The sequence below is a fragment of the Oncorhynchus mykiss genome, unplaced genomic scaffold (genome assembly GCF_013265735.2).
Source record: "Oncorhynchus mykiss isolate Arlee unplaced genomic scaffold, USDA_OmykA_1.1 un_scaffold_130, whole genome shotgun sequence".
In the NCBI taxonomy this organism is placed as follows: domain Eukaryota; kingdom Metazoa; phylum Chordata; class Actinopteri; order Salmoniformes; family Salmonidae; genus Oncorhynchus; species Oncorhynchus mykiss.
In genome coordinates, this window is record NW_023493663.1 from 717501 (window position 1) to 742500 (window position 25000).

Here is a 25000-nt window from a genome sequence, read left to right on the forward strand (position 1 = left end):
AACCAGACCTGAACTAGAACCAGACCTGAACTATAACCAGACCTGAACTATAACCAGACCTGAACTAGAACCAGACCTGAACTATAACCAGACCTGAACTATAACCAGACCTGAACTACAACCAGACCTGAACTACAACCAGACCTGAACTACAACCAGACCTGAACTACAACCAGACCTGAACTACAACCTCACCTGAACTATAACCAGACCAGAACTAGAACCAGACCTGAACTACAACCTGAACTATAACCAGACCTGAACTAGAACCAGACCTGAACTATAACCTCACCTGAACTATAACCAGACCTGAACTACAACCAGACCTGAACTATAACCTCACCTGAACTATAACCAGACCTGAACTATAACCTGAACTACAACCAGACCTGAACTATAACCAGACCTGAACTACAACCAGACCTGAACTATAACCTGAACTACAACCAGACCTGAACTACAACCAGACCTGAACTATAACCTGAACTACAACCAGACCTGAACTACAACCAGACCTGAACTATAACCTGAACTACAACCAGACCTGAACTACAACCAGACCTGAACTATAACCTGAACTACAACCAGACCTGAACTATAACCTGAACTACAACCAGACCTGAACTACAACCAGACCTAAACTATAACCTGAACTACAACCAGACCTGAACTACAACCAGACCTGAACTATAACCAGACCTGAACTATAACCAGACCTGAACTACAACCAGACCTGAACTACAACCAGACCTGAACTACAACCAGACCTGAACTACAACCAGACCTGAACTATAACCTGAACTACAACCAGACCTGAACTACAACCAGACCTGAACTATAACCAGACCTGAACTATAACCAGACCTGAACTATAACCTGAACTACAACCAGACCTGAACTACAACCAGACCTGAACTACAACCAGACCTGAACTATAACCTGAACTACAACCAGACCTGAACTACAACCAGACCTGAACTACAACCAGACCTGAACTATAACCAGACCTGAACTACAACCAGACCTGAACTATAACCAGACCTGAACTACAACCAGACCTGAACTATAACCAGATCTGAACTATAAAAGGACCTGAACTACAACCAGACCTGAACTACAACCAGACCTGAACTACAACCAGACCTGAACTATAACCTGACCTGAACTATAACCTGACCTGATCTATAACCTGAACTACAACCAGACCTGAACTACAACCAGACCTGATCTATAACCTGAACTAGAACCAGACCTGAACTACAACCTGAACTACAACCACACCTGAACTACAACCAGACCTGAACTATAACCAGACCTGAACTATAACCAGACATGAACTATAACCTGAACTATAACCAGACCTGAACTACAACCTGAACTACAACCACACCTGAACTACAACCAGACCTGAACTATAACCAGACCTGAACTATAACCTGAACTACAACCAGACCTGCACTATAACCTGAACTATGACCTGAACTAGAACCAGACCTGAACTATAACCAGACCTGAACTACAACCTGAACTACAACCAGACCTGTACTATAACCAGACCTGAACTATAACCTGACCTGAACTATAACCTGAACTACAACCAGACCTGTACTATAACCAGACCTGAACTAGAACCAGACCTGAACTATAACCAGACCTGAACTATAACCTGAACTACACCCAGACCTGAACTACAACCAGACCTGAACTCTAACCAGACCTGAACTACAACCAGACCTGAACTCTAACCAGACCTGAACTATAACCTGAACTACAACCAGACCTGAACTCTAACCAGACCTGAACTACAACCAGACCTGAACTCTAACCAGACCTGAACTATAACCTGAACTACAACCAGACCTGAACTATAACCTGACCTGAACTATAACCTGAACTACAACCAGACCTGTACTATAACCAGACCTGAACTATAACCAGACCTGAACTATAACCAGACCTGAACCATAACCAGACCTGAACTAGAACCAGACCTGAACTAGAACCAGACCTGAACTACAACCAGACCTGAACTACAACCAGACCTGAACTATAACCAGAACTGAACTATAACCAGAACTGAACCATAACCAGACCTGAACTATAACCAGACCTGAACTACAACCAGACCTGAACTACAACCAGACCTGAACTACAACCAGACCTGAACTATAACCTGAACTACAACCAGACCTGAACTACAACCAGACCTGAACTATAACCAGACCTGAACTATAACCAGACCTGAACTATAACCAGAACTGAACTATAACCAGACCTGAACTACAACCAGACCTGAACTACAACCAGACCTGAACTATAACCAGACCTGAACTACAACCAGACATGAACTATAACCTGAACTACAAACAGACCTGAACTATAACCAGATCTGAACTATAAAAGGACCTGAACTACAACCAGACCTGAACTATAACCAGACCTGAACTACAACCAGACCTGAACTACAACCAGACCTGATCTATAACCTGAACTAGAACCAGACCTGAACTATAACCAGACCTGAACTACAACCTGAACTACAACCACACCTGAACTACAACCAGACCTGAACTATAACCTGACCTGATCTATAACCTGAACTAGAACCAGACCTGAACTATAACCAGACCTGAACTATAACCAGACCTGAACTATAACCAGACCTGAACTACAACCTGAACTATAACCAGACCTGAACTATAACCAGACCTGAACTATAACCAGACCTGAACTACAACCAGACCTGAACTATAACCAGACCAGAACTACAACCAGAACTGAACTATAACCAGACCTGAACTATAACCTGACCTGAACTATAACCAGACCTGAACTATAACCTGAACTACAACCAGACCTGAACTAGAACCAGACCTGAACTACAACCAGACCTGAACTATAACCTGAACTATAACCAGACCTGAACTATAACCAGACCTGAACTATAACCTGAACTACAACCAGACCTGAACTAGAACCAGACCTGAACTACAACCAGACCTGAACTATAACCTGAACTAGAACCAGACCTGAACTACAACCAGACCTGATCTATAACCTGAACTAGAACCAGATCTGAACTATAACCAGACCTGAACTACAACCTGAACTACAACCAGACCTGAACTATAACCAGACCTGAACTATAACCAGACCTGAACTACAACCAGACCTGAACTATAACCAGACCTGAACTACAACCAGACCTGAACTATAACCAGACCTGAACTATAACCTGACCTGAACTATAACCTGAACTACAACCAGACCTGAACTACAACCAGACCTGAACTATAACCTGAACTAGAACCAGACCTGAACTATAACCAGACCTGAACTATAACCAGACCTGAACTACAACCAGACCTGAACTACAACCAGACCTGAACTATAACCAGACCTGAACTATAACCTGAACTATAACCAGACCTGAACTACAACCAGACCTGAACTATAACCAGACCTGAACTATAACCTGACCTGAACTATAACCTGAACTACAACCAGACCTGAACTACAACCAGACCTGAACTATAACCTGAACTAGAACCAGACCTGAACTATAACCAGACCTGAACTAGAACCAGACCTGAACTATAACCAGACCTGAACTACAACCAGACCTGAACTATAACCAGACCTGAACTATAACCTGAACTACAACCAGACCTGAACTATAACCAGACCTGAACTATAACCTGAACTAGAACCAGACCTGAACTATAACCAGACCTGAACTATAACCAGACCTGAACTACAACCAGACCTGAACTATAACCAGACCTGAACTACAACCAGACCTGAACTATAACCTGAACTAGAACCAGACCTGAACTATAACCAGACCTGAACTATAACCAGACCTGAACTATAACCAGACCTGAACTATAACCAGACCTGAACTATAACCAGACCTGAACTACAACCAGACCTGAACTTTAACCAGACCTGAACTATAACCAGACCTGAACTACAACCAGACCTGAACTATAACCTGAACTACAACCAGACCTGAACTATAACCAGACCTGAACTACAACCAGACATGAACTAGAACCAGACCTGATCTGCAACCAGACCTGAACTATAACCTGAACTACAACCAGACCTGAACTACAACCTAGGTCTGGTTCTAGTGCAGGTCTGGCTGGTTCTAGTTCAGGCCTAGTTGTAGTTCAGGTCTAGTTATAGTTCAGGTCTGGTTATAGTTTAGGTCTGGTTATAGTTTAGGTCTGGTTGTAGTTCAGGTCTGGTTATAGTTCAGGTCTGGCCAGACCCAGACCTGAACCAAATCCAGACCTCAACTAGAACCAGTCCTGAACTAGATCCAAACCTGAAATAGATCCAGACCTGAACCAGACCATAACTAGAATCAGTCCTGAACTGAACCAGACAATTTTCATTGTTGAATGAAAACCATTCAGTGTTCTTGTGTGTGTGTGTTTATGTGTGTGTGTGTGTGTGTGTGTGTTTATAGTGTCCAGAGTGTTGCCTGTAGAGGAAGAGACCAGCCAGACCCAGCTACACCACAGGAGCAGTGAAGAGCACTACACTTACACTAACACACCCTGGAGGATTTACCTGAGGAAAGAGGTACACACACTAACACACCCTGGGAGATTTACCTGAGGAAGGAGGGGCCACACACTAACACACCCTGAGAGATTTACCTGAGGAAGGAGGGGCCCACACACTAACACACCCTGGAGGATTTACCTGAGGAAAGAGGTACACACACTAACACACCCTGAGAGATTTATCTGAGGGAAGAGGTACACACACACTAACACACCCTGAGAGATTTACCTGAGGAAGGAGGGGCCCACACACTAACACACCCTGAGAGATTTACCTGAGGAAGGAGGGGCCCACACACTAACACACCCTGGGAGATTTACCTGAGGAAGGAGGGGCCCACACACTAACACACCCTGAGAGATTTACCTGAGGGAAGAGGTACACACACTAACACACCCTGAGAGATTTACCAGAGGAAGGAGGGGCCCACACACTAACACACCCTGGGAGATTTACCTGAGGAAGGTATCAATCAGTCACAATCAGTCATGATCCTTCAAGACAATTAGGAACAAGTCAAATAATTGTTTGTCCAACCAATGAGCTCATTCCAAGTCTTGATATTGTCTATGTTGATGGTGTGGTACTGTAGGTGTTCTACCCTAAAGACAACTTCAACACTCCTCTGTTGCTGGAGCTGCTGTTCAGACAGATAGTCCACGACACCTTCTCAGAGGCCTGCATCCGCATCACTCAGGAGGAGAGGACCAAGATGAAGGCTCTGTTTGGTACCAACCATTAGAACCACCACAAAACACCATCAAAACAAAACCAAACACCATCAAACCACTACAACCCACCACAACCCACCACACAACACCACAACCCACCACACAACACCACAACCCACCACACAACACCACAACCCACCCCACAACACCACAACCCACCATATAACACTACAACCCACCACACAACACCACAACCCACCATATAACACTACAACCCACCATACAACACCACAACCCACCACAAAACACCACACAACACCACAACCCACCACACAACACCACAACCCACCATATAACACTACAACCCACCATACAACACCACAACCCACCACACAACACCACAACCCACCACACAACACCACAACCCACCACACAACACTACAACCCACCACATAACACCACAACCCACCACAACCCACCACACAACACCACAACCCACCACACAACACTACAACCCACCACATAACACCACAACCCACCACAACCCACCACACGACACCACAACCCACCACACAACGCCACAACCCACCACACAACACCACAACCCACCATATAGCACCACACAACACTACAACCCACCACAACCCACCACACAACACCACAACCCACCCCACAACACCACAACCCACCACAACCCACCACACAACACCACAACCCACCACACAACACCACAACCCACCATATAGCACCACACAACACTACAACCCACCACAACCCACCACACAACACCCCAACCCACCACGCAACACCACAACCCACCACACAACACCACAACCCACCATATAACACCACACAACACCACAACCCACCACACAACACCACAACCCACCATACAACACCACAACCCACCACACAACACTACAACCCACCACACCACACAACACCACACCACAACCCACCACACAACACCACAACCCACCACACAACACCACAACCCACCACATAACACCACAACCCACCACACAACACGACAACCCACCACATAACACCACAACCCACCACAAAACACCACAAGCCACCACACAACACCACAACCCACCACACAACACCACAACCCACCACATAACACCACAAACCAGAGGCTGCAGTCATTGTAGCTGGGGATTTTAACAAGGCTAATCTGAAAACAAGACTCCCTAAATTGTATCAACATATCGATTGCGCAACCAGGGCTGGAAAAACCTTGGATCATTGTTATTCTAACTTCCACGACGCATATAAGGCCCTGCCCCGCCTTCCTTTCGGAAAAGCTGACCACTCCATTTTGCTGATCCCTGCCTACAGACAGAAACTAAAACAAGAAGCTCCCACGCTGAGGTCTGTCCAACGCTGGTCTGACCAAGCTGATTCCACACTCCAAGACTGCTTCCATCACGTGGACTGGGATATGTTTCGTATTGCGTCAGATAACAACATTGACGAATACACTGATTCGGTGTGCGAGTTCATTAGAACGTGCGTTGAAGATGTCGTTCCCATAGCAACAATTAAAACATTCCCTAACCAGAAACCGTGGATTGATGGCAGCATTCGCGTGAAACTGAAAGCGCGAACCACTGCTTTTAATCAGGGCAAGGTGACTGGTAACATGACCGAATACAAACAGTGCAGCTATTCCCTCCGCAAGGCTATCAAACAAGCTAAGCGTCAGTATAGAGACAAAGTAGAATCTCAATTCAACGGCTCAGACACAAGAGGTATGTGGCAGGGTCTACAGTCAATCACGGATTACAAGAAGAAAACCAGCCCCGTCACGGACCAGGATGTCTTGCTCCCAGGCAGACTAAATAACTTTTTTGCCCGCTTTGAGGACAATACAGTGCCACTGACACGGCCTGCAACGAAAACATGCGGACTCTCCTTCACTGCAGCCGAGGTGAGTAAAACATTTAAACGTGTTAACCCTCGCAAGGCTGCAGGCGGCATCCCCAGCCGCGTCCTCAGAGCATGCGCAGACCAGCTGGCCGGTGTGTTTACGGACATATTCAATCAATCCCTATACAAGTCTGCTGTTCCCACATGCTTCAAGAGGGCCACCATTGTTCCTGTTCCCAAGAAAGCTAAGGTAACTGAGCTAAACGACTACCGCCCCGTAGCACTCACTTCCGTCATCATGAAGTGCTTTGAGAGACTAGTCAAGGACCATATCACCTCCACCCTACCTGACACCCTAGACCCACTCCAATTTGCTTACCGCCCAAATAGGTCCACAGACGATGCAATCTCAACCACACTGCACACTGCCCTAACCCATCTGGACAAGAGGAATACCTATGTGAGAATGCTGTTCATCGACTACAGCTCGGCATTCAACACCATAGTACCCTCCAAGCTCGTCATCAAGCTCGAGACCCTGGGTCTCGACCCCGCCCTGTGCAACAGGGTACTGGACTTCCTGACGGGCCGCCCCCAGGTGGTGAGGGTAGGCAACAACATCTCCACCCCGCTGATCCTCAACACTGGGGCCCCACAAGGGTGCGTTCTGAGCCCTCTCCTGTACTCCCTGTTCACCCATGACTGCGTGGCCACGCACGCCTCCAACTCAATCATCAAGTTTGCGGACGACACAACAGTGGTAGGCTTGATTACCAACAACGACGAGACGGCCTACAGGGAGGAGGTGAGGGCCCTTGGAGTGTGGTGTCAGGAAAATAACCTCACACTCAACGTCAACAAAACTAAGGAGATGATTGTGGACTTCAGGAAACAGCAGAGGGAACACCCCCCTATCCACATCGATGGAACAGTAGTGGAGAGGGTAGTAAGTTTTAAGTTCCTCGGCATACACATCACAGACAAACTGAATTGGTCCACTCACACAGACAGCATCGTGAAGAAGACGCAGCAGCGCCTCTTCAACCTCAGGAGGCTGAAGAAATTCGGCATGTCACCAAAAGCACTCACAAACTTCTACAGATGCACAATCGAGAGCATCCTGTCGGGCTGTATCACCGCCTGGTACGGCAACCGCTCCGCCCACAACCGTAAGGCTCTCCAGAGGGTAGTGAGGTCTGCACAACGCATCACCGGGGGCAAACTACCTGCCCTCCAGGACACCTACACCACCCGATGTTACAGGAAGGCCATAAAGATCATCAAGGACAACAACCACCCGAGCCACTGCCTGTTCACCCCGCTATCATCCAGAAGGCGAGGTCAGTACAGGTGCATCAAAGCTGGGACCGAGAGACTGAAAAACAGCTTCTATCTCAAGGCCATCAGACTGTTAAACAGCCACCACTAACATTGAGTGGCTGCTGCCAACACACTGACTCAACTCCAGCCACTTTAATAATGGGAATTGATGGGAAATGATGTAAAATATATCACTAGCCACTTTAAACAATGCTACCTAATATGTTTAGATACCCTACATTATTCATCTCATATGTATACGTATATACTGTACTCTATATCATCTACTACATCCTTATGTAATACATGTATCACTAGCCACTTTAACTATGCCACTTTGTTTACATACTCATCTCATATGTATATACTGTACTCGATACCATCTACTGTATCTTGCCTATGCTGCTCTGTACCATCACTCATTCATATATCGTTATTTACATATTCTTTATCCCCTTACACTGTGTATAAGACAGTAGTTTTGGAATTGTTAGTTAGATTACTTGTTGGTTATTACTGCATTGTCGGAACTAGAAGCACAAGCATTTCGCTACACTCGCATTAACATCTGCTAACCATGTGAATGTGACAAATAAAATTTGATTTGATTTGAACCACCACACAACACCACAACCCACCACACAACACCACAACCCACCACACAACACCACAACCCACCACACAACACCACAACCCACCACACAACACCACAACCCACCACACTACACCACAACCCACCACACAACACTACAACCCACACCACAACCCACCACACAACACCACAACCCACCACACTACACCACAACCCACCATACAACACCACAACCCACCACACAACACCACAACCCACCACACAACACCACAACCCACCACACAACACTACAACCCACACCACAACCCACCACACAACACCACAACCCACCACACTACACCACAACCCACCACACAACACCACAACCCACCACACAACACCACAACCCACCACACAATACCACAACCCACCACATAACACCACAACCCACCACACAACACGACAACCCACCACATAACACCACAACCCACCACACAACACCACAACCCACCACACAACACCACAACCCACCACACAACACCACAACCCACCACACAACACCACAACCCACCACACAACACTACAACCCACCACAAAACACCACGACCCACCACACAACACCACAACCCACCATACAACACCACGAGCCACCACATAACACCACAACCCACCACACAACACTACAACCCACCACACAACACTACAACCCACCACATAACACCACAACCCACCACACAACACTACAACCCACCACATAACACCACAACCCACCACATAACACCACAAAACACCATCAAACACCACAAACTATTAGAACCATCAATACTCAGTGTCTGTCTGTCTGTCTGTCTGTCTGTCTGTCTGTCTGTCTGTCTGTCTGTCTGTGTGACTGTGTGACTGTGTGACTGTGTGTGTGTAGTGGAGCACCAGGTGGGTCAGGATGGAGCCACACAGGATGAGAGTGTGAAGAAGAAGATCGTGACGATGGCTAGAGACTCCTGGGAAATATATTTCTCACGACTCTTCCCTGCCTCGGTGAGTGTGTCTCTGTGTGTGAGCCTATATACCGTAGCTATATCTGGGGTAGCTCCACCCAGTACTCCTACCCGGGTCCAGCGACTGTCAACACAACACATTACACATTGGACGTCGCTAGGTGTTGGGTAGAGGTCGCTAGGTGTTGGGTTGAGGTCGCTAGGTGTTGGGTTGAGGTCGCTAGGTGTTGGGTTGTGGTCGCTAGGTGTTGGGTTGAGGTCGCTAGGTGTTGGGTTGAGATCGCTAGGTGTTGGGTTGAGATCGCTAGGTGTTGGGTTGAGGTCGCTAGGTGTTGGGTTGAGGTCGCTAGGTGTTGGGTTGAGGTCGCTAGGTGTTGGGGTGAGGTCGCTAGGTGTTGGGGTGAGGTCGCTAGGTGTTGGGTTGAGGTCGCTAGGTGTTAAGTTGAGGTCGCTAGGTGTTGTGTTGAGGTCGCTAGGTGTTGGGGTGAGGTCGCTAGGTGTTGGGGTGAGGTCGCTAGGTGTTGGGTTGAGGTCGCTAGGTGTTGGGTTGAGGTCGCTAGGTGTTGGGTTGAGGTCGTTAGGTGTTTGGGTAGAGGTCGCTAGGTGTTTGGGTTGAGGTCGCTAGGTGTTTGGGTTGAGGTCGCTAGGTGTTTGGGTTGAGGTCGCTAGGTGTTTGGGTTGAGGTCGCTAGGTGTTGGGTTGAGGTCGCTAGGTGTTGGGTTGAGGTCGCTAGGTGTTTGGGTTGAGGTCGCTAGGTGTTTGGGTTGAGGTCGCTAGGTGTTGGGTTGAGGTCGCTAGGTGTTGGGTAGAGGTCGCTAGGTGTTGGGTAGAGGTCGCTAGGTGTTGGGTAGAGGTCGCTAGGTGTTGGGTAGAGGTCGCTAGGTGTTGGGTAGAGGTCGCTAGGTGTTGGGTAGAGGTCGCTAGGTGTTGGGTTGAGATCGCTAGGTGTTGGGTTGAGATCGTTAAGTGTTGGGTTGGGGACGCTAGGTGTTGGGTTGAGGACGCTAGGTGTTGGGTTGAGGACGCTAGGTGTTGGGTTGAGGTCGCTAGGTGCTGGGTTGAGATCGCTAGGTGTTGGGTTGAGGTCGTTAAGTGTTGGGTTGAGGACGCTAGGTGTTGGGTTGAGGACGCTAGGTGTTGGGGTGAGGTCTCTAGGTGTTGGGGTGAGGTCGCTAGGTGTTGGGTTGAGGACGCTACATAACTGTGTGTGTTGACAGAGTGTGTGTGTTGCAGGGCAGTGTGGGTACTGGGGTGCAGGTGGTCTCATAACTGTGTGTGTGTGTGTGTGAGCCTGTGGATGTTGACAGAGTGTGTGTGTTGCAGGGCAGTGTGGGTACTGGGGTGCAGGTGGTCTCATAACTGTGTGTGTGTGTGAGCCTGTTGATGTTGACAGAGTGTGTGTGTTGCAGGGCAGTGTGGGTACTGGGGTGCAGGTGGTCTCTGTGTCTCATCGAGGCATCAAGCTGCTGAAGATGGTGAGAAGCAGCGCTGTTGTCCCAGACTACTTCAGAGTGCTACACCCTTACAGGTACACACACACACACACACACACACACACACACACACACACACACACACACACATTAACACACACACACACACAATTTAAATCAAAAATCTAATCAAATGTATTTATATAGCCCTTCGTACATCAGCTGATATCTCAAAGTGCTGTACAGAAACCCAGCCTAAAACCCCAAACAGCAAGCAATGCAGGTGTAGAAGCACAGTGGCTAGGAAAAACTCCCTAGAAAGGCCAAAACCTAGGAAGAAACCTAGAGAGGAACCAGGCTATGTGGGGTGGCCAGTCCTCTTCTGGCTGTGCCGGGTGGAGATCATAACAGAACATGGCCAAGATGTTCAAATGTTCATAATTGACCAGCATGGTCAAATAATAATAAGGCAGAACAGTTGAAACTGGAGCAGCAGCACGGTGGACTGGGGACAGCAAGGAGTCATCATGTCAGGTAGTCCTGAGGCAAGGTCCTAGGGCTCAGGTCCTCCGAGAGAGAGAAAGAGAGAAGGAGAGAATTAGAGAGAGCACACTTAAATTCACACAGGACACCGAATAGGACAGGAGAAGTACTCCAGATATAACAAACTGAACACACACACACACACACACACACACACACACACACACACACACACACACACACACACACACACACACACACACACACACACACACACACACACACACACACACACACACACACGGGGCCGCAGGTAGCCTAGTGGTTAGAGTATTGGGCCAGTAACCCGAAAGGTTGCTGGATCGAATCCCCAAGCTGACAAGGTAAAGATCTCTTTGTTTCTGTTTTTGTTTCCATAGTTACGCGGACATCCTGTTTGTGTCCATTCCATCTAAGAACATGTTGGAGTTTAACCTGACCAACGAGAAGCTGATTCTGTTCTCCGCCAAGGCTCCACAGGTTAAACACATGGTGGACTACTTCATCACAGAACTGAAGAAGGTGAGACAGGTTAGAGGGTGAGACAGGTTAGACAGGTTAGAGGGTGAGACAGGTTAGACAGGTTAGAGGGTGAGACAGGTTAGACAGGTTAGAGGGTGAGACAGGTTAGATAGGTTAGAGGGTGAGACTGGTTAGAGGGTGAGATGGGTTAGAGTGTGAGGCAGGTTAGACAGGTTAGAAGGTGAGACAGGTTAGAGGGTGTGACAGGTTAGAGGGTGAGACAGGTTAGAGGGTGAGACAGGTTAGAGGGTGAAACAGGTTAGAGGGTGAAACAGGTTAGAGGGTGAAAAAGGTTAGAGGGTGAGACAGATATGTGAGAGGATAGAGGGTGAGACAGGTTAGACGGTGAAACAGACTAGAGGGTGAGACAGGTTAGAGGGTGAAACAGGTTAGAGGGTGAGACAGGTTGGTGAGAGGATAGAGGGTGAAACAGGTTGGAGGGTGAGAGGTTAGAGGGTGAAACAGACTATAGGGTGAAACAGACTAGAGGGGGAGACAGGTTAGAGCGTATAACAGGTAGAGGGTGAGACAGGTAGATGGTGAGACAGTTTAGGGGGTGAGACAGGTTAGATGTTATAACAGGTTAGAGGGTGAGACAGACTAGAGGGTGAGACAGACTAGAGGGTGAAACAGACTAGAGGGGGAGACAGGTTAGAGCGTATAACAGGTAGAGGGTGAGACAGGTAGATGGTGAGACAGTTTAGGGGGTGAGACAGGTTAGATGTTATAACAGGTTAGAGGGTGAGACAGACTAGAGGGTGAGACAGACTAGAGGGTGAAACAGACTAGAGGGTGAGACAGGTTAGAGGGTGAGACAGGTTAGAGGGGGAAACAGACTAGAGGGTGAGACAGGTTAGAGGGTTAGACAGACTAGAGGGTGAGACAGACTAGAGGGTGAAACAGACTAGAGGGTGAGACAGGTTAGAGGGTGAGACAGGTTAGAGGGGGAAACAGACTAGAGGGTGAGACAGGTTAGAGGGTTAGACAGACTAGAGGGTTAGACAGACTAGAGGGTTAGACAGGTTAGAGGGTGAAACCGGCTAGAGGGTGAGACATGTGAAAAAGGATAGAGGGTGAGACAGGTTAGAGGGTTAGACAGGTTAGAGTGTATAACAGGATAGAGGGCAAGACAGGTTAGAGGGTGAAACAGGTTAGAGGGTGAAACAGGTTAGAGGGTGAAAAAGGTTAGAGGGTGAGACAGATATGTGAGAGGATAGAGGGTGAGACAGGTTAGACGGTGAAACAGACTAGAGGGTGAGACAGGTTAGAGGGTGAAACAGGTTAGAGGGTGAGACAGGTTGGTGAGAGGATAGAGGGTGAAACAGGTTGGAGGGTGAGAGGTTAGAGGGTGAAACAGACTATAGGGTGAAACAGACTAGAGGGGGAGACAGGTTAGAGCGTATAACAGGTAGAGGGTGAGACAGGTAGATGGTGAGACAGTTTAGGGGGTGAGACAGGTTAGATGTTATAACAGGTTAGAGGGTGAGACAGACTAGAGGGTGAGACAGACTAGAGGGTGAAACAGACTAGAGGGGGAGACAGGTTAGAGCGTATAACAGGTAGAGGGTGAGACAGGTAGATGGTGAGACAGTTTAGGGGGTGAGACAGGTTAGATGTTATAACAGGTTAGAGGGTGAGACAGACTAGAGGGTGAGACAGACTAGAGGGTGAAACAGACTAGAGGGTGAGACAGGTTAGAGGGTGAGACAGGTTAGAGGGGGAAACAGACTAGAGGGTGAGACAGGTTAGAGGGTTAGACAGACTAGAGGGTGAGACAGACTAGAGGGTGAAACAGACTAGAGGGTGAGACAGGTTAGAGGGTGAGACAGGTTAGAGGGGGAAACAGACTAGAGGGTGAGACAGGTTAGAGGGTTAGACAGACTAGAGGCAGGTTAGAGACAGGTTAGAGGGTGAGAGGGGAAACCGGTTAGAGGGTGAAACAGGTTAGAGGGTGAGACAGGTTAGAGGGTGAGACAGGTAGGAAAGTGATTGTTTTCATTCAACAGGACTCCAGGCTTCACTCTACAACCTAATAGAAAGGATGGACACATTATCACCCTTTTTCTGCGTCCAGATTGATTTGGACAAATGGGATGTTTTTTCCCCAGGACTCTGAGTATGTGGTCGCAGTGAGGAACTACATCACAGAGGACAGAACTCTGCTCAGCTTCCACAAGGGAGACATCATCAGATTACACAGCGTGGAGGGGCTGGAGGAGGGTGAGACACCCAGACACACACACACACACAGATACACACACGTCCCCATTGTGTTAGCTGTGTTGCTCATTGTATTGTGTGGTGTAGGCCGATGCTACGGCTGCATCGTCAGGAAGAAGGTCATGTTGCTGGAGGAACTAAAGAGAGATACTCCTGAGTTTGGTGGGTGGGGCCTGTGTGTGTGGTTGACCTGCATGTGACTAACACCCCGTCGTGTTTGGTTGTGTTCTGGTTGCTGTGTGAGGAAACAACTAGGATTCAGACTGGGCTGTTGTTGGGACTGTCTAGTCCCACTGAGCTAAAGTCTGGATTCAGACTGGGCTGTTGTTGGGACTGTTTAGTCCCACTGAGCTAAAGTCTGGATTCAGACTGGGCTGTTGTTGGGACTGTCTAGTCCCACTGAGCTAAAGTCTGGATTCAGACTGGGCTGTTGTTGGGACTGTCTAGTCCCACTGAGCTAAAGTCTGGATTCAGGCTGGGCTGTTGTTGGGACTGTCTAATCCCACTGAGCTAAAGTCTGGATTCAGCCTGGGCTGTTGTTGGGACTGTCTAATCCCACTGAGCTAAAGTCTGGATTCAGACTGGGCTGTTGTTGGGACTGTCTAGTCCCACTGAGCTAAAGTCTGGATTCAGACTGGGCTGTTGTTGGGACTGTCTAATCCCACTGAGCTAAAGTCTGGATTCAGACTGGGCTGTTGTTGGGACTGTTTAGTCCCACTGAGCTAAAGTCTGGATTCAGACTGGGCTGTTGTTGGGACTGTCTAGTCCGACTGAGCTAAAGTCTGGATTCAGACTGGGCTGTTGTTGGGACTGTTTAGTCCCACTGAGCTAAAGTCTGGATTCAGACTGGGCTGTTGTTGGGACTGTCTAGTCCCACTGAGCTAAAGTCTGGAGGTCTCAGACATGTTTCCTGACTGTGAACAGTTTTCTGTCTGTCTGTCTGTCTGTCTGTCTGTCTTGCCCCTTCTTAAACTGTCAGTATATATACAGTATACAGTGCCTTGCGAAAGTATTCGGCCCCCTTGAACTTTGCGACCTTTTGCCACATTTCAGGCTTCAAACATAAAGATATAAAACTGTATTTTTGTTGTGAAGAATCAACAACAAGTGGGACACAATCATGAAGTGGAACGACATTTATTGGATATTTCAAACTTTTTTAACAAATCAAAAACTGAAAAATTGGGCGTGCAAAATTATTCAGCCCCCTTAAGTTAATACTTTGTAGTGCCACCTTTTGCTGCGATTACAGCTGTAAGTCGCTTGGGGTATGTCTCTATCAGTTTTGCACATCGAGAGACTGACATTTTTTCCCATTCCTCCTTGCAAAACAGCTCGAGCTCAGTGAGGTTGGATGGAGAGCATTTGTGAACAGCAGTTTTCAGTTCTTTCCAAAGATTCTCGATTGGATTCAGGTCTGGACTTTGACTTGGCCCTTCTAACACCTGGATATGTTTATTTTTGAACCATTCCATTGTAGATTTTGCTTTATGTTTTGGATCATTGTCTTGTTGGAAGCCAAATCTCCGTCCCAGTCTCAGGTATTTTGCAGACTCCATCAGGTTTTCTTCCAGAATGGTCCTGTATTTGGCTCCATCCATCTTCCCATCAATTTTAACCATCTTCCCTGTCCCTGCTGAAGAAAAGCAGGCCCAAACCATGATGCTGCCACCACAATGTTTGACATTGGGGATGGTGTGTTCAGGGTTATGAGCTGTGTTGCTTTTACGCCAAAAATAACGTTTTGCATTGTTGCCAAAAAGTTCAATTTTGGTTTCATCTGACCAGAGCACCTTCTTCCACATGTTTGGTGTGTCTCCCAGGTGGCTTGTGGCAAACTTTAAACAACACTTTCTATGGATATCTTTAAGAAATGGCTTTCTTCTTGCCACACTTCCATAAGGCCAGATTTGTGCAATATACGACTGATTGTTGTCCTATGGACAGAGTCTCCCACCTCAGCTGTAGATCTCTGCAGTTCATCCAGAGTGATCATGGGCCTCTTGGCTGCATCTCTGATCAGTCTTCTCCTTGTATGAGCTGAAAGTTTAGAGGGACGGCCAGGTCTTGGTAGATTTGCAGTGGTCTGATACTCCTTCCATTTCAATATTATCGCTTGCACAGTGCTTCTTGGGATGTTTAAAGCTTGGGAAATCTTTTTGTATCCAAATCCGGCTTTAAACTTCTTCACAACAGTATCTCGGACCTGCCTGGTGTGTTCCTTGTTCTTCATGATGCTCTCTGCGCTTTTAACGGACCTCTGAGACTATCACAGTGCAGGTGCATTTATACGGAGACTTGATTACACACAGGTGGATTGTATTTATCATCATTAGTCATTTAGGTCAACATTGGATCATTCAGAGATCCTCACTGAACTTCTGGAGAGAGTTTGCTGCACTGAAAGTAAAGGGGCTGAATAATTTTGTACGCCCAATTTTTCAGTTTTTGATTTGTTAAAAAAGTTTGAAATATCCAATAAATGTCGTTCCACTTCATGATTGTGTCCCACTTGTTGTTGATTCTTCACAAACAAATACAGTTTTATATCTTTATGTTTGAAGCCTGAAATGTGGCAAAAGGTTGCAAAGTTCAAGGGGGCCGAATACTTTCGCAAGGCACTGTATATAGGACATGTAGACTACGGTGGATCTGGTACAGTATATATAGGACATGTAGACTATGGTAGATCTGGTACAGTATATATAGGACATGTAGACTACGGTAGATCTGGTACAGTATATATAGTACATGTAGACTATGGTAGATCTGGTACAGTATATATAGGACATGTAGACTACGGTAGATCTGGTACAGTATATATAGGACATGTAGACTACGGTAGATCTGGTACAGTATATATAGTACATGTAGACTATGGTAGATCTGGTACAGTATATATAGGACATGTAGACTACGGTAGATCTGGTACAGTATATATAGGACATGTAGACTACGGTAGATCTGGTACAGTATATATAGGACATGTAGACTACGATAGATCTGGTACAGTATATATAGGACATGTAGACTACGGTAGATCTGGTACAGTATATATAGGACATGTAGACTACGGTAGATCTGGTACAGTATATATAGGACATGTAGACTACGGTAGATCTGGTACAGTATATATAGGACATGTAGACTACGGTAGATCTGGTACAGTATATATAGGACATGTAGACTACGGTAGATCTGGTACAGTATATATAGGACATGTAGACTACGGTAGATCTGGTACAGTATATATAGGACATGTAGACTACGGTAGATCTGGTACAGTATATATAGGACATGTAGACTACGGTAGATCTGGTACAGTATATATAGGACATGTAGACTACGGTAGATCTGGTACAGTATATATAGGACATGTAGACTACGGTAGATCTGGTACAGTATATATAGGACATGTAGACTACGGTAGATCTGGTACAGTATATATAGGACATGTAGACTACGGTAGATCTGGTACAGTATATATAGGACATGTAGACTACGGTAGATCTGGTACAGTATATATAGGACATGTAGACTACGGTAGATCTGGTACAGTATATATAGGACATGTAGACTACGGTAGATCTGGTACAGTATATATAGGACATGTAGACTACGGTAGATCTGGTACAGTATATATAGGACATGTAGACTACGGTAGATCTGGTACAGTATATATAGGACATGTAGACTACGGTAGATCTGGTACAGTATATATAGGACATGTAGACTACGGTAGATCTGGTACAGTATATATAGGACATGTAGACTACGGTAGATCTGGTACAGTATATATAGGACATGTAGACTACGGTAGATCTGGTACAGTATATATAGTACATGTAGACTACGGTAGATCTGGTACAGTATATATAGTACATGTAGACTACGGTAGATCTGGTACAGTATATATAGTACATGAATACTTTGTTCATCTTTCTCTGTGTGTGGAGGCTGGTGGTTTGGTGTGGTGAATCTTTCTTGGTACAGTATATATAGTACATAGAGTAGCCAGCCAGGAATCCCCAGCCAGTGTTTTCTACAGGTACACCGAGTAGCCAGGCAGGAGTCCCCAGACAGTGTTTTCTACAGGTACACAGAGTAGCCAGCCAGGAGTCCCCAGGCAGTGTTTTCTACTGGTACACAGAGTAGCCAGCCAGGCGTCCCCAGGCAGTGTTTTCTACAGGTACACAGAGTAGCCAGCCAGGCATCCCCAGGCAGTGTTTTCTACAGGTACATAGAGTAGCCAGCCAGGCGACCCCAGGCAGTGTTTTCTACAGGTACATAGAGTAGCCAGCCAGTGTTTTCTACAGGTACACAGAGTAGCCAGGCAGGTGTCCCCAGGCAGTGTTTTCTACAGGTACACAGAGTAGGCAGCCAGGCGACCCCAGGCAGTGTTTTCTACAGGTACATAGAGTAGCCAGCCATGTGGTGTTCACATTTTGTTTGCTGAAGGAGCTCTATGTTGGTGTCCCCCCTCAATCTGAAATACACAGACAAAATATTGAATAATTTATCAAGTTTACCAGTCTAAGGCACTGCATCGCAGTGCTAGAGACGTCACTACAGATCCGGGTTCGATCCCGGGCTGTGTTACAGCCGGCCGCTACCGGGAGACCCATGAGGCGCCGCACAATTGGCCCAGCTTTGCCCTTGTCACATTGCGCTCTAGCGACTCCTTCTGGCGGCCCGGGCGCAGTGCAGGTTGACTCCGGTAGCTAGCTGTACGGTGTTTCCTATGACAAATTGGTGCGACTGTCTTCCGGGTTAAGCGAGCAGTGTGTCAAGAAGTAGCGCGTCTAGGCGGGGTCGTGTTTCGGAGGAGTGGAAAGGCTTTCCCAGGAACCTTCTTAATTAAATTTTAACCACAAAGTAGCATGTGCTTACCTGGCAGAATGACATCATTATTATTTACATCCAGTGGGTATTTGTTTTTCAAACTCTCCCATCACATGTAGGCTACAAAAACACAGCTAAACAGCCTCTTGCTAGGTGCTAAACAACAGCCTCTTACTAGGTGCTAAACAACAACAACAGCCTCTTGCTAGGTGCTAAACAACAGCCTCTTGCTAGATGCTAAACAACAGCCTCTTGCTAGGTGCTAAACAACAGCCTCTTGCTGGGTGCTAAACAACAGCCTCTTGCTAGGTGCTAAACAACAGCCTCTTGCTAGGTGCTAAACAACAACAACAGCCTCTTGCTAGGTGCTAAACAACAGCCTCTTGCTAGGTGCTAAACAACAGCCTCTTGCTAGGTGCTAAACAACAACAACAGCCTCTTGCTAGGTGCTAAACAACAGCCTCTTGCTAGGTGCTAAACAACAACAACAGCCTCTTGCTAGGTGCTAAACAACAGCCTCTCACTAGGTGCTAAACAACAACAACAGCCTCTTGCTAGGTGCTAAACAACAGCCTCTTGCTAGGTGCTAAACAACAACAACAGCCTCTTGCTAGGTGCTAAACAACAGCCTCTTGCTAGATGCTAAACAACAGCCTCTTGCTGGGTGCTAAACAACAACAGCCTCTTGCTGGGTGCTAAACAACAGCCTCTTGCTAGGTGCTAAACAACAACAACAGCCTCTTGCTAGGTGCTAAACAACAGACCCTAAACACAACATGCAACTATTTCAAAGATTTTACTGAGTTGCAGTTCATATAAGGAAATCATTCAATTGAAATAATTTCATTCGGCCCTAATCTATGGATTTCACATGACTGGGCAGGGGCGCAGCCTGGGAGGGCCCACCCACTTGGGGTGCCAGGCACAGCCAATCAGAATGAGTTTTTCCAAACAAAGGGGCTTAATTTCAGACAGAAATAGTCCTCAGTTTGATCAGCTGTCGGCGTGGCTGGTCTCATGATCCCGCAGGTGAAGAAGCTGGATGTGGAGGTCCTGGGTTGGCGTGGCTACGCGTTGTCTATGGTTGTGAGGGCGGCTGGACGTACTGCAAAATTCTCTGAAATGACATTGGACGCGGCTTATGGTAGAGAAATGAACATTCACGTTTCTGGCAACAGATCTGGTGGACATTCCTGCAGTCAGCATGCCAATTGCACGCTCCCTCAAAACTTGAGACATCTGTGGCAAAATTTGAGAGAAATAAACTTTTTGTGAGTATGGAACATTTCTGGGATCTTTTATTTCAGCTGATGAAACACAGGACCAACACTTTACATGTTGCGTTTCATATTTTTATTCAGTATATTTCCTATGTGATCTTTCTAAATGTTGACACGATTTTGCTGGACAAGTTCATGGAAACATTGCTACTGTCTGGCCAAGCCCCGACATCCTAGGAAAGGAAACCTTGGAAATAATTTGGTTTACTTGTCCCGATGTGATACCATGGACACACAGTGCTCTATCTCCCCCTTGTGGTGGTCTGAAGCAATGAAGCCGTGACACTGGGTACCTCTACCTCCCCCTTGTGGTGGTCTGAAGCAATGAAGCCGTGACACTGGGTACTACTAGGTCACGGCTCCACGGCTGGTCTGGAGCCGTGATGCTGGGTACCTCTAACTCCCCCTGGTGGTGGTCTGGAGTAATGAAGCCGTGACGCTGGGTACCTCTACCTCCCCCTGGTGGTGGTCTGGAGCCGTGAAACTGGGTACCTCTAACTCCCCCTGGTGGTGGTTTGGAGCCGTGAAACTGGGTACCTCTAACTCCCCCTGGTGGTGGTCTGGAGCCGTGACACTGGGTACCTTTAACTCCCCCTGGTGGTGGTCTGGAGCAATGAAGCCGTGACACTGGGTACCTCTAACTCCCCCTAGTGGTGGACTGGAGCCGTGACACTGGGTACCTCTAACTCCCCCTGGTGGTGGTATGGAACCGTGATGCTGGGTATCTCTAACTCCCCCTGGTGGTGGTCTGGAGCCGTGAAACTGGGTACCTCTAACTCCCCCTGGTGGTGGTCTGGAGCTGTGACACTGGGTACCTCTAACTCCCCCTGGTGGTGTTCTGGAGCAATGAAGCCGTGACACTGGGTACCTCTAATTCCCCCTGGTGGTGGTCTGGAGCCGTGACACTGGGTACCTCTAACTCCCCCTGGTGGTGGTCTGGAGCAATGAGGCCGTGATGCTGGGTACCTCTACCTTCCCCTGGTGGTTGTCTGGAGCAATGAAGCTGTGACGCAGGGTACCTCTAACTCCCCCTGGTGGTGGTCTGGAGCAATGAAGCCGTGACGCTGGGTACCTCTAACTCCCCCTGGTGGTGGTCTGGAGCCGTGACACTGGGTACCTCTAACTCCCCCCTTGTGGTGATCTGGAGCAATGAAGCCGTGACACTGGGTACCTCTACCTCCCCCTGGTGGTGGTCTGGAGCCGTGACACTAGGTACCTCTAACTCCCCCTGGTGGTGGTCTGGAGCCGTGACACTGGGTACCTCAAACTCCCCCTAGTGGTGGACTGGAGCCGTGACACTGGGTACCTCTAACTCCCCCTGGTGGTGGTATGGAACCGTGATGCTGGGTATCTCTAACTCCCCCTGGTGGTGGTCTGGAGCTGTGAAACTGGGTACCTCTAACTCCCCCTGGTGGTGGTCTGGAGCTGTGACACTGGGTACCTCTAACTCCCCCTGGTGGTGTTCTGGAGCAATGAAGCCGTGACACTGGGTACCTCTAATTCCCCCTGGTGGTGGTCTGGAGCCGTGACACTGGGTACCTCTAACTCCCCCTGGTGGTGGTCTGGAGCAATGAGGCCGTGATGCTGGGTACCTCTACCTCCCCCTGGTGGTTGTCTGGAGCAATGAAGCTGTGACGCAGGGTACCTCTAACTCCCCCTGGTGGTGGTCTGGAGCAATGAAGCCGTGACGCTGGGTACCTCTAACTCCCCCTGGTGGTGGTCTGGAGCCGTGACACTGGGTACCTCTAACTCCCCCCTTGTGGTGATCTGGAGCAATGAAGCCGTGACACTGGGTACCTCTACCTCCCCCTGGTGGTGGTCTGGAGCCGTGACACTAGGTACCTCTAACTCCCCCTGGTGGTGGTCTGGAGCCGTGACACTGGGTACCTCTAACTCCCCCTGGTGGTGGTCTGGAGCCGTGACACTGGGTACCTCTAACTCCCCCTTGTGGTGGTCTGGAGCAATGAAGCCGTGACACTGCGTACCTCTAACTCCCCCTGGTGGTGGTCTGGAGCCATGACACTGGGTACCTCTAACTCCCCCTGGTGGTGGTCTGGAGCAATGAAGCCGTGACACTGGGTACCTCTAACTCCCCCTGGTGGTGGTCTGGAGCCGTGACACTGGATACCTCTAACTCCCCCTGGTGTTGGTCTGGAGCAGTGACACTGGGTACCTCTAACTCCCCCTGGTGGTGGTCTGGAGCCGTGACACTGGGTACCTCTAACTCCCCCTCGTGGTGGTCTGGAGCCGTGACACTGGGTACCTCTAACTCCCCCTCGTGGTGGTCTGGAGCCGTGACACTGGGTACCTCTAACTCCCCCTGGTGGTGGTCTGGAGCCGTGACACTGGATACCTCTAACTCCCCCTGGTGGTGGTCTGGAGCCGTGAAACTGGGTACCTCTAACTCCCCCTGGTGGTGGTCTGGAGCCGTGACACTGGGTACCTCTAACTCCCCCTGGTGGTGGTCTGGAGCCGTGACACTGGATACCTCTAACTCCCCCTGGTGGTGGTCTGGAGCCGTGACACTGGGTACCTCTAACTCCCCCTGGTGGTGGTCTGGAGCCGTGACACTGGGTACCTCTAACTCCCCCTGGTGGTGGTCTGGAGCCGTGACACTGGGTACCTCTAACTCCCCCTGGTGGTGGTCTGGAGCCGTGATGCTGGGTACCTCTAACTCCCCCTGGTGGTGGTCTGGAGCCGTGAAACTGGGTACCTCTAACTCCCCCTGGTGGTGGTCTGGAGCCGTGACACTGGGTACCTCTAACTCCCCCTGGTGGTGGTCTGGAGCCGTGACACTGGGTACCTCTAACTCCCCCTGGTGGTGGTCTGGAGCCGTGACACTGGGTACCTCTAAGTCCTGCGGTGTAAACTCACAACTTTTAAAGGAGGAACCACTGTATAACCACGTGGCATGTAAGCTGTCATTGTAAATAATAATTTGTTTTTAATTTACTAGCCTAGTTAAATAAAAGTTAAATAAAAAATAAACTATGTTTTAATGATTTATGAATGGCAAAGCAATATACGATCATTTATTCAGTCAGTTCGACACCTTTGATAAACCTAGTCAACACTTGCTGTTCAGTTGTCAAACTTGCTGTTAAGTCGCCTTCTTCCGCCTCGACTTTGCGGCTGCGCTGGCTGTGTGAAACGCAAAGAATAAAATGAATGGGCTAGAAAACAATTAACTAAGTCATGGATTTCCACTCATCGTTACCACTAATGGTGCTTTCAAGACAACCGGGATCTCTGGGGGGGAAAAACGAGGTCAAATCATGACGTCAGTGATCTTCAGGTCAGAAAGTCACAGCTCTAGAAAGATGCCAGAGTTTCTGACTTAGAATTCAGAGTTGGATGACAGTTCAAAACTATTTTTCCCAGTCGGAGCTAGTTTTTCTTCCCAGAGTTCCCTGTTGTCTTGAACTCACTGAAGTCAGAGATTCCCGAGTTCCCAGTTGTCTTGAACTCACTGAAGTCAGAGATTCCCGAGTTCCCAGTTGCCTTGAACTCACTGAAGTCAGAGATTTTCGAGTTCCCAGTTGTCTTGAACGCAGCATTACATTACATGGGACGTGCAAATTCACCAGCATCATGCTCTCTCCCTCCTCTGTGTAAAGAAATCTAACTACAACCAACTACAGCGTACTCAAATTGTTCCCGGGAGGCAGGACAGACAGCAGACTGCTTTTCCTGTCATCGCTCGCTTTGTGAATGACAGGCGCAGAGAAGATGCACATCGTTCATTCTAGCGGGAGAGGAATCGACAGACTAGTGAACTGAAACTTTTAAATTAAAAAGTAGCCTAGTTCATTTAAAGTGGGAAAAAAAGTAGGTGGCTGGAAATGGAAAACTGTGTGTGTGTGTGTGTGTGTGTGTGTGTGCACGTGCGTGCATGTGCTTGCGTGTGTTTGTAGGCTGGTGGTGTACGGGCGGTGATGCTGGTGAATTTGCACGGTATGTTATAACTCTGTGTATGTGTGTGTGTGTGTGTGTGTAGGCTGGCGGTACGGGGCGGTGTACGGACGGTGGGGTGTGTTTCCAGGTGAGTGTGTTCAGCCGGTGGCCGCTCCAGACTTTCTGGTTCTCCCTGCTGAGAGGGCGGAGCCTCGTGACAGACACGGCCGTGTTGCCGCCTCCGCTGCAATCGCCGTGGCGATGGGCTCTACAGTCG

The 25000-nt window shown here is 48.2% G+C and overlaps 1 protein-coding gene across 1 annotated transcript in view; it reads left to right on the plus strand.

Annotated features, from left to right (window-relative positions):
• Nucleotides 1-25000, plus strand: part of LOC110513986 (unconventional myosin-XV-like) — a 45900-nt gene that overhangs the window by 4995 nt on the left and 15905 nt on the right. Inside the window, exons 5-11 of the mRNA XM_036972240.1 lie at nucleotides 4478-4593; nucleotides 5171-5306; nucleotides 9935-10050; nucleotides 11420-11538; nucleotides 12346-12487; nucleotides 14596-14707; nucleotides 24827-25000. The exon at nucleotides 24827-25000 is cut by the window's right edge and continues 29 nt beyond it. Of these exons, the coding sequence (XP_036828135.1) occupies nucleotides 4478-4593; nucleotides 5171-5306; nucleotides 9935-10050; nucleotides 11420-11538; nucleotides 12346-12487; nucleotides 14596-14707; nucleotides 24827-25000 (915 nt within the window). The remainder of the gene's footprint in view (nucleotides 1-4477; nucleotides 4594-5170; nucleotides 5307-9934; nucleotides 10051-11419; nucleotides 11539-12345; nucleotides 12488-14595; nucleotides 14708-24826) is intronic.